Genomic DNA, 10,238 nt, shown 5'->3' on the forward strand with positions numbered 1-10,238 from the left:
CTGGGGTACGCTCCCCGCGGCCCCACGCGAGATGACGAGGCAGTCGAAGGAGCCAATGCACCCCGACAGTGACTTCGAATTTGTGCTTTGCCACAGCTTTCGGAGAATCTGGGCTCACCTGCTTTCCTCCTGCCCCGCCCGGGACCATCCCCGCTTACCACAGCCCGGGAACTCACTCAGATTTAGGCTCGTGTCCCTCTCTTGGCCCCGAGTTAGGGCTGCGGAAAGCTTTGGGAGGGTAGCAAACAGTCCCCGGGGATGGGCCGGGGTGGCCCGGACCCTGCAGCTCCGCCAGGCCCTGGGAGTTCGTTTGCAAACGAAAAGGCCCCGGGAAAGGCCGGCAGTCGGGCTCGGCGCTGCCTGCCCAGGGGAAGCTGCTCCCCGCTGTCCCGCTCCTGGCAGGGTGTCTGGGGAGGCGGAATTCGTCCCTGACAGGCCCTCCGCAGGTCCCGTCCCTGCTGCCGGAGACCCCCGGCATAAACGGCGGCTTCTTCGAGTTTCTCTGCCGGGAAAGGCCGGGGCCAGTGCTTTCCATCCGAGCCGGGCCGGGCTGGCCAGGGCACCCTGCCCCTGGCCGCGGCTCCCCCGCCGGCTACGGGCGCTTGGGTCAGATTTATTTTTGGTGCAGCGAAGTTTTTTCCCCCACAGAGAGCTGGTTGCGAAGGGAGGAAGGAGCGGGCGACGGCTGTGAAACGACCTCCAGAGATGGGCTCGGACGGGGAGTTCCTTTCCAGCCCCTCAGAGCTCCCCGGCCCTCGCCACCCGCTCCCCAACAGAGCTGGGAGCCGGCGGGAGCCCAGCTCCGGGACGCTGCTTTCCAAAGGAAGCGACGACGAGCAGCGCCCGGCGCTGCGGAGAGAGGACACCTGTGGGTTTTACCGGTAGTAAGAGAGCAGTGGGACAGGGACCTCGGACCTCGCCGCTGTCCTCCCTCCTCTGGGATTCACGGCTGGTCTCACCGGGCTCCCTCCGCCTGTCTTCACAGCCCCAAATTTGGGGGGTGCTTAAAGACAAAAATAACAGTTATTTCCCAGGTCCCCGGCTCCCCACCGCGGCCCTGCGCTGGATGCGGTGCCAGGACCCGACGTTCTCTGTCAGCTGGAGGGCACAGAGTTCTGCTCCTCTCCGCGCTGCTAACAGGGAGCGGTAACGCGTTTAGACCACTTAAACTAGGCAGACATAACTGGGAGCCGTGCATGGCTCAGCTATGCCGGGAAAGGAGGTGTCATTTGTACGCAGTTACTTTGGTGATCAACACTTGAGTGATTTATGCCGCCTGCTTTAATTATATTCCTGTGACATTTTCCTGGACAAAAGCGAGCCGCTCACAGCCAAAGCCAGGCAGCCCTGGCCGCTGCCCGCCATGTCCTGGACGGCTTTTGGAGCGGAGAGGGGGAAGGACCCTGCCGATACCCCCAAATACGGCTCGGGGGGTGGCAAGGGGAGGCCCCTCCAAAGATGCTGCTCTTAGCCGACGGGGATTTTTGGCTCCCCAACTCTTGGCAGTTTCAGGTGCAGCGGTACTTCTCTGCTCCGCGGAGGAGGAAAAGCTGAGGCTTTATCGGCTTTCCGGAGGAAAAGCAGGTGAAAGGCAGGGACCTGGAACGACACTTCCCCGACTGCCCCGGGGGATGCCCTATCCACCCCCAAGTACAGCGAGGGGCCGCCATTCCCTCCAGCCTTGCTCCCCTCCCTGCTTCTTGGCCGGGGACACGACCCAAACTTTTCCTGTCTGCACCGAGAGGGGCTCAGTGCCAGGTCCCCCTTCAGTCGGGCTGGAGATGGCAGAAATGGGGAGTTAGGGGTGTTGAAGCGTTTCGGATGTGGGTGGTTTTCCCCAGACGACCCCAAATCTGGAATGCACCACCCCTCAGCTTCCTCCCTGCGGGACAGGAAAGGACAAAAGCCCAGTTATGGGCTCTTCCCTGGGATGCGAAGTTATGTGGTGGGGGCGAGAGCAGGCCTCGGGTGCCCCCAGTGCCCTCCAGCTCCCAGATGCTCTCGGAAGCGGGCATGCTTTCTTTGGAGGGAGATGCGATGCGACCTGCCGCGGGGCACCGAGGGTCCCTAATTCCGGGCTGGGTGCAAGCGGGCTGCCAAAAAAGGAGTTAAAATGATTAAATTTCGAAGGGTGCTGGGGGGGATGCTGAGCTCTTCCCTCAAACCAGGGCGGGGGTAACCCAGCCCGCCCCTCCTCTGATTTTTGGCCACCCCAGGAGCGCAGAGAAGGAGTCGTTTGCGAGGAGCGAGTTGCAGCAAAGGCAAAGTGAGCGCAGGGAAAACAAATCCAAATCCAGCAAAGGCACCACGGAGCAGCTGGAAGCACAGCGGAGAGGGATCGGTGGGACCCCGACGGGTCACCCGTAGAGCCCCAAGAGGTGGGGGGAAAGGATGGGTTCCGGGACCTTCCCCCTTCCCTTTCAGCCACCCCTCTTCCCAGTGAGGTGCTGCATGGGAGACGCGTTGAGCACAAGGGCAGGCGGCAGGCCTGGAGCTGCCGGGCTGAGCTACTCAGGCAAGGCATGAACCCGGCCGTCCTCTGCGAGGCAGCGGCCGAGGCAAACGAATAATGGTCCCCCGGTGCCGGGGAGCCTGTTCCGGGGCTTCTGCCCACCCCGCCGGGCTCTGCCGCTGCCAGAGAGCCAAAATAAAGCGGGTCCCCCAGCTGAGGCAGAGAAGATGCGGGCTGGGGAGTGGGGGAACAGGGGATCGGAACGGTTTTCGGGGCTTTTCTGCTCCCAGCACTGGGTTTGTCCCTGTCCCAAGCAGAGCGGGGACGGTGTTCGGGCTGGAGTCCGGGACGGCAGAGCCTCGGCGCATCCCAAACGCCAACCTGAACTCTCTTCTACGAACGAGACTATTTTTCTCCCTTTTTCTTTTTTTCCCCTCCTTTTTTCTCTTCTATTTAAAATAATAATAATAATAAAAAAAACAAACTCATTTTCTCTTTGGTTTTTTGGGGTTGTTTTTTTTTTTTTTTTAATCTTATTTCTGTAATTGTAACACCAGCATCCCCGGCTGAGTTCTCAATAAAACCCGGATCCTGACATAAAACGCCACGCTGGAAAATAATGCGAGGGGACACCAGGGAGAGGAGGAAAGTCTCTAATTGGTTAAAATATGTTTAAATCACTTCATAAAACCCAAGCAAAGCGAAGCAAATAATCCACCTAGCAAAGCAAAGAAGCTGGGCGATTTAGAATCAGTGTAATTCGCTCCCCCCCCCCGACCGGCTCCCCCCCAGCTCCTCGCAGTATTTGATATGATGAATAACCCAATATAGGCCTTTAAAAATAGGTCACTGCATAAAGAGACTCCCAGAGAGCTATAAAAAATGGGAAGAGGGCGCTTTAAGGAGAGGAGCCATTTGCTTCTTTTGTGCTTGTTTGGTACCTAGCGGCCTGGGAGCTGCCAGTCGCCCTCGTCCTGCCCATCAAGGTGAGGAGGCAAAGTTAGGGCCGGAGCCGGCCCCGGCCGCTCCTCCATCCCCACCGCGCCGTCGTGCGCCCGCCGCCGCCGCCGCTCGCCCCGTCCAGCCCCATCCCGGCCCGCGGAGAGCAGGGGGTGCCCCCGCGCAGGTCACGCCTATCACCCCCCTGCTCAGGGTTTTGTCCCCGGCCCTTCGGAACGGTGACACAGAGGCGGGCTGGTGGCCCGGGTAAAAATAACAAGGAGCCATTCTGGCTCCACAGAGAGCAGCGCCGGGCCGGGCCCGCTTCCCCCGGGGCTGGGGGCTCGCCAATCCTCGCCGCCGCGGACCCCTGCCCACAAGCTCGCAGCAAAAGGCCTCGGGCTGGAAATACCCCGGCGGAACCCGGCCGCTGCCTGCCCCTTGTGCCGCCAGCCAGCCCCGGCGTCAACGAAGCCGAAGAAGCAGCCAGTACCCCCTGAGCGACCCAGCTCCCCGCCGTGCAGCCCCTCCGCGGGCACCCCCGGCCCCGGAACCGTCTGGTGGGGGCCCTGCCCCGCCGCCGAGCTGCCCCCGGCCCTGTCCCGCAGCCCTCCCCGGCACGGAAAGAGGAGCACGACAAATTCGGCGGAAATCTTCGGATTTTATTGGAAAGGAAAGGTCTGCCTTACCTGGAACCAGGCTCTCCCCTTCTTCCCCTCATTAAAAAAAATCAGACTGCTCTGGGTCGAGCCGAACAGACACATTTAAAATAACGGAGTAGCCAAATTAACAGAGGCAAAAATAGATGAAAAAAAATCAAAATATTAGGGGCAAGGAAAAAAAAAAAGATACCGCCGGATATTTTTCGTTTTGTTTTGTTTTCGCTTATTCTTATTTTTCACTATACTGCGTTATCCTGATGCAATAAAGGCTGCTTTGTAATGTAATTTAAAAATATATATGTCCAAACAAATAGCAGGGCCAGAATATGACAAGTGCATTCAGCATTATAATTCAAGTGGGCTCCACCTCCATACCGCCTCCTAATTAATGGGTCTCCGAACTTGCAAAAGCCTGCATTGGACAGAGAGGGAGAGAGAGAGGGAGAGAGAGAGAGAGAGAGGGCGAAAAGTGTCATTGAAGATAATTGATTACCTCCCAATCAACAATAACTTGTTAGCAATAGTCAATTACCCCGTCTCTTCTCGGCTCTTTCCCCCTGGTCCGAAGGCTCGGTGCGAGGGCTGCTCTCCCCCTCTCCGAAGTCTGCTTTTGAATTTTTGTCTCTTTTTCCTTCTTTTTTTTCTTTTTTTTTTTTTAATTATTTGGAGGGGGTATTCGCTTGGGGGGGGAGGGGGGGCAGGGAAAGTGCTGCGATTTGGGGTGTTTCTTAAAATAGCAGCTGGGAAGAGGAAGAGAGAGGAGAGAGCGAGCGAGAGGAGAGAGAGAGGGAAAAAAAGATCCCCGACCCAAAACCCTGGGACAGGAGGTGCGGCAGGACCACCTCCCGGCGAGGGACCGACGGCAGCTCCGCTCCCGGCCGCAGCCCGCCGCCCGACGTGGCTCTCCCCGGAAGGACCCGGGACTCCGCTGCCGGAGTTGGAGGTGGGCTTCAACTTTTGCTCGCTGTCTCCGCCGCCGTCTCCCCGCGGTCCCGCCGGGGGCTTCTCCCCGCGGCAGCGCATCCCCGTCGCAGGTGGGGAAGGCAGCCCCGCGCGGCCCGGCCCCACCATGACTTCCAAAGAAGAACCCAAGCCCTCCTCGGGGGAAGAACGGCGGCGGAGCCCCTTGGATCACCTCCCGCCGCCGGCCAACTCCAACAAGCCCCTCACCCCCTTCAGCATCGAGGACATCCTCAACAAGCCCTCGGTGCGGAGGAGTTACGCGCTCTGCGGAACGGCCCACCTCCTCTCCGCCGCCGAAAAGCACCCCCCGGCCGGGCTGCCGCTCTCCGGCCGGGCGCTGCTATCCCAAACCTCCCCGCTCTGCGCCCTGGAAGAGCTGGCCAGCAAGACCTTCAAGGGGCTGGAAGTCAGCGTACTGCAGGCGGCCGAAGGTAAGCCCCTCTCGGGGTGTGGGGGGGTCTTCCCGCGGGTGGGTACCCCGCTCATCCCCAAGGCCTGTTTTTCCTTCCCCCCTTCCCAGTCTCACTGGGTGTCGCACGGGGTGGGACGAGGGGTACGCCCGGGCGGCCAGTACCCGGCAGCATCCTTCCCACTGCGGGCCTCGGACTGCGGGAGCGGTGGCTCTGCCCCGCTCCCCCCCAGACACACACGCACACACTTCCCCGGTACAGACGGAGCAGGGGCGTGGGGTGTGGGGGGCTCAGGGCTGGAGGGACGTGGGGAAAGAGGCGACAATCTGGCGACTCCTCGGCAGGCAGGGACGGGATGACGATCTTCGGGCAGAGACAAACGCCGAAGAAGCGTCGAAAGTCGCGGACGGCCTTCACCAACCACCAGATCTACGAGCTGGAGAAGCGGTTCCTCTACCAAAAATACCTGTCGCCGGCGGACCGGGACCAGATCGCCCAGCAGCTGGGGCTCACCAACGCCCAGGTCATCACCTGGTTCCAGAACCGCCGCGCCAAGCTCAAGCGAGACCTGGAGGAGATGAAGGCCGATGTGGAATCGGCCAAAAAGCTGGGCCCCAACCCCGCCGTGGACATCGTGGCCTTGGCCGAGCTGGAGCCCAGCGCCGAGGGAAGGGGCAAGGCGCGGGCCGGTTCCCCGCCGCCACCCCCTGCCGCCGCCCGGGAGCCCGGCGCCCCTCCGCCGCCCCGCCCCACTTCGCCCCCCACGGAGCGGCCCCGCAGCCGCCGGGACAGCGAGGAGGAGGAGGACGAGGAGGAGGAGGACGTGGAGATCGACGTGGATGACTGAGGGGCAGCCGCCGGGGTTCCCCCTACCCCACTACCAAACACCCCCCCCCCGCCCCGTCTTGCCCACCCTCCCCCGCCAGCCCCAAATTGGCACCCCCGGCCCCCCAGCCCTGCCGCGGCAGCTTGGCGAGGCGGCTGCTCCCCTCGGTCGGAGCAATAAGCAATAGAAACCCACCATACACACACTCACAACCACGAATTAATTTAGGGTAGAGTCGATATCCCTCCGCCTGTCACATCTTCGGAATGGTGCAATTACGGACGGCTTCTGTATAAATATTTAAACGTATATATTGGATTTTTTTCCTTCCCCCCCTTCTTTTTCAGGCTTTGATTTTTATTTTTATTTTTTTAATAGCTACCGATGACGATTATTTTGTCTGTAAGGGAGATGAGTAACCTTGGAACAAACTCGGCTTCCAACAGATGTTTGGGTAGGCAGTTGCTTTCAAAGACTTCCGAAACGAACCACTTTAGGGAAGATTTAAGTTAGACTCAAAACGGCAACAGCAAATATTAGCCACTTGCCTTTCCTTGCATGTTTCAGATGTGCACGAAGTGATTATTATTATTTTTTCCTTCTCGAAACATCTCTTTTTCTTTCGCAATCTTGGGAACTTGGGGATGGGTTATAATGCAAGCTGAAAACAATATATACTTTCTTTTTTTTTTCCTAGAGCATAGAGATTTGTCTCCAATGCAATTTCTGCCTCATTTTACCAATTAAAAGCTATTTTTACCATTTTCTGCTATTGTTGTGCTTTTATTAAAAAGCTGCCTTTCGTATTTTTGATATGAAGGTGGTAACAAAAAAATAATAGAAAGAAAAATGAAAAAAAAAATCCTAGAATTATTTTTTACTCTTTTTAGAATTTTTGCATGCTACGGAAATAAAAAAAGGACAAATCCCAAGATCAATACATTTAAATATTACACTATAAATTAAAGATATGTACAGATTTAAGACCTGTTTTTGTTTGAATTGTACAAATTTTAAAAGGCCTGCTATTTAAGTTCCGATAGGGACAATGTCGCTTTATTTACTGTCTCTTAGAATTGTACAGATAGCTCTTTTTTCCGATACAATAAAATCTTTACCATTTTAATAGACTTTTAACGTCCTTCTTTCTGAACGACCGACCGCTCCGCCGGCCCGAGGTTCCGCCGGGCTCTTCCCCCCACCGGGAATCTCCCATCCCGTTTGCCTTTAAAGTTACTTTAGCTGCGGGACCCGGGAGAAAATGACGGGGGAGGAGCACGGGACCGAGAACTTTAGGAGGGTTTTTGTGGTTGTTGCTCAGGTTGGTGCCAGGGAGAGGCTTGGCAGAGGCGGAACCCGGCGGAACGGGAGAGCAGGAGGTGCGGGAAGCGCTTCCCGGGGAGGGGGATGCGCGGCGGCGGCGGCTGCGGGACCGCGGCGAGGGCACCGGGGCTACCGGAGCCACTGGCCCTCCCCACACCTCCCGCCTCCAGCGGGGTATTTCCAGCCCGGAATTAGAAAGGAAAAAGTGGTGGTGTGGGGATAAATAAAGCAAACCCAAATGCGAACGAGGGGAAGGAGTTACCACCGCTTCGGACAAAAGGAGCGGTGAGGGGCACGGGGGGCGGACCTCCCGTTCGGGCCAAAGCTGCTGCTCCGGGGACAGAAGGGTGGAAAATGCTTCATTTCCTCCCGTTCCTTTTATATTTCCCCCCTCTTTTTTCTCCCGTCTCTCCTTTTTTTTTTTTTCTTTTCTCCAAAATCACGGCTCTGCTGAATGTGTTTTCCCCTGGCAGCGTGACCTGCCCTTGGAGCCCAGCAACGTGTGTTTCTCCCTATTCTTTGCAAAAAATTTATGTGAGAAAGACAAATCTGGTGTACAGTGGCAGAGCTCGGCGGAGAGGTGTCCGGATAAGACAGGCTCGGTTTGTGGGTTGGATTTTTCCTTTTTTTTTTTTTTCGGTCCAGTTTCTCCGAGGCTAAATAAATCTTTCTCCCCTTTGAGAATGGATGGGGTTGTAATTTTTAGCGTAAAGCATGAAAACTGGGGACAAATGAGCCCTCTTCTCTGAAGTGACAAGCGACAATGGAGCATATACAGCCTCCTGCGGTTCGCCATGCTGAAACAAGCGTGCCCCTCCGCAGCAGAGAGAAGGCGAGCGCTTGGAGACCATATGGTTTTTGAATTTTCTTCACAATTTCCAGACAATTTGATGGATTAGGTTAACCCTCCCTTCCACTGTTTAACTCCACAACAATGGGAGCAGAGCTGTTCTCCCTTCGTCGGGGCATCTGTGCGCTTCTATTCTTCTCTCTTTCTCTCTTGGTATTTGGAACAAGCCTATGAATTACAATGAAATTCACTTTTCTTTAGTATCATTTGGAAGAGCACTTGTTTTCCGCCACCTCCCGCCCCCACCTCTCCATCCCCTCTTTGTTGTGTTTGTTTTTTGGGGGGTTGTTTTTTTCTCTTACCTCCGAGTGATAGCTTTGACTTCTGTCCAGATCCCTCGGAAAGCCTTCAATCTTGTCCTTAAGTGTTTTTATGCTAAACAGGCAAATCGTAAATGCTGAGAAACTGTGACATTTATGTGAAGATCTAGTTAAAGGGCTTTATTTGTTTTCTTTATCTGTTCTTTTTTTTCCTCTCTCCCCCCCCCCCCTTTCCCTCTCCTCTCCCCCCTCCTCTCCTGTCCCCTCCCTCCCCCCAGTCTTTTCTTCTTTTGTCTTGGAATGGATTTAATGAGGCTGCAAACACTACAATTCAATATAACCACGAAATAAAAAAAAAAAAAGAGGAAGAAAAGGGGTGTATGGAAAACAGGCCGGGAGTTAATTTGGATTTCTGATCTATTGACTTCTGTGTGTACAGAGAAGAGCTGCCGGGCCGCCGTGCACCCGCAGAACTTTACCACACGTGGCTGGGGCGGGTTAGTAAATAAAGCCTCCTCTCGAAGATTTGCAGCGTGTTCGCTTTGGCTCACCCCCATTTCCAAATGGCTGGATTTGGATTTGGGTTATTTAATTGCATGTTGAAAAACAAAAAGCGCTTTTTTCTTTTTTTTCTTTTTTGCCTTTTTTTCCCTCCCCCTAGCTTAAGAAGGAAGCGCCGGCTTGTGCCCCTCATTTGTCATGCGTTTTGAAACGCGCCGTTTCCTGGATCACCTGGCTGGGTAGATATATCGCTTTCCCTCGATTTTAGGCACAAACCGGAATTGGCTTTTTTTCACCTTTATCTTTAATTCCTCTCCTCTCTCTCTGTGTTTCCACCCCGCAGCAGCAGTGACCGCGCTGAATCGCGCCCTTTGGGGCTGACCCAGCCGCGGTCCTTCCAGCCGGCTCCGAGCGCTGCTTGCGGGGCCGCGCTCCGGGCAGCGGGAAGAGTCCTCACGGGCCGTCCCATGCCCACCCCAGACCCCCAGATTAGCCTGCTCCCCTAAATCAGCCGGCCCCGAGGCCGCGGGACCCGACCTGCCTGCCGCCTGCCGCAGAGAAAGGGGAGGCTGGGTCAAGACCCCAGGGACTTGCTGTTCGGGGGCACCCGGGGCAGCGGCCGCCTTGCCCGGCCTTCTCCTTGTCCCCCGTGGCGTGGATTCACAGCGGGGACAGAGCCGGTCTCGTTTTCCCACCCCCGGGCACCACCAGGAGCGTTTCGGAGCTCCTCGCCCCGGGCCCGGTGCTCCATACATACCCCAGGGATTGGCTCCCCTCCGCACCCCCGTAGGGAGATGAGCACGGGGCAGGAGAAAGCAACGGCCTTTCCCGAACGGATCAGACTGAAAAGGATTTGGATTCAAGTGGCGAAGGCTGGATTCCCGACGGGAAAAATAAAGGCATAAACCCGGGCAGGGAGGGCTGCGAAATCCCGCCTGATTCTAGCCCGGGGAGGTGAAAATCCGCAGTTTGGCAGAAAGGGGTGCGGGAGAGGGGGGAAAGGGGGAGCGGGTTGGAGGCCTGGTGGACCCCCTCAGCCCGCACCGTCGGAG

General features: G+C 56.7%; 1 protein-coding gene across 1 annotated transcript; it reads left to right on the forward strand.

The window, feature by feature from the left end:
* Positions 1-5,122: 5,122 nt before the first annotated feature.
* Positions 5,123-6,273, forward strand: LBX1 (ladybird homeobox 1). The gene is made up of 2 exons (XM_065672941.1): positions 5,123-5,447; positions 5,771-6,273. The coding sequence occupies exons 1-2, from the start codon at positions 5,123-5,125 to the stop codon at positions 6,271-6,273; spliced, it is 828 nt and encodes a 275-aa protein (XP_065529013.1).
* Positions 6,274-10,238: the final 3,965 nt, after the last annotated feature.

This window comes from Lathamus discolor, chromosome 3, assembly GCF_037157495.1.
Source record: "Lathamus discolor isolate bLatDis1 chromosome 3, bLatDis1.hap1, whole genome shotgun sequence".
Taxonomy (NCBI): domain Eukaryota; kingdom Metazoa; phylum Chordata; class Aves; order Psittaciformes; family Psittacidae; genus Lathamus; species Lathamus discolor.

Bases quoted from the DNA above. Each gene is read 5' to 3' on its own strand.
- LBX1 (XM_065672941.1), top strand. From the start codon at position 5,123: ATGACTTCCAAAGAAGAACCCAAGCCCTCCTCGGGGGAAGAACGGCGG. The intron at 5,448-5,770 runs GTAAGCCCCTCT...ACTCCTCGGCAG, and splicing joins CGTACTGCAGGCGGCCGAAG to GCAGGGACGGGATGACGATC.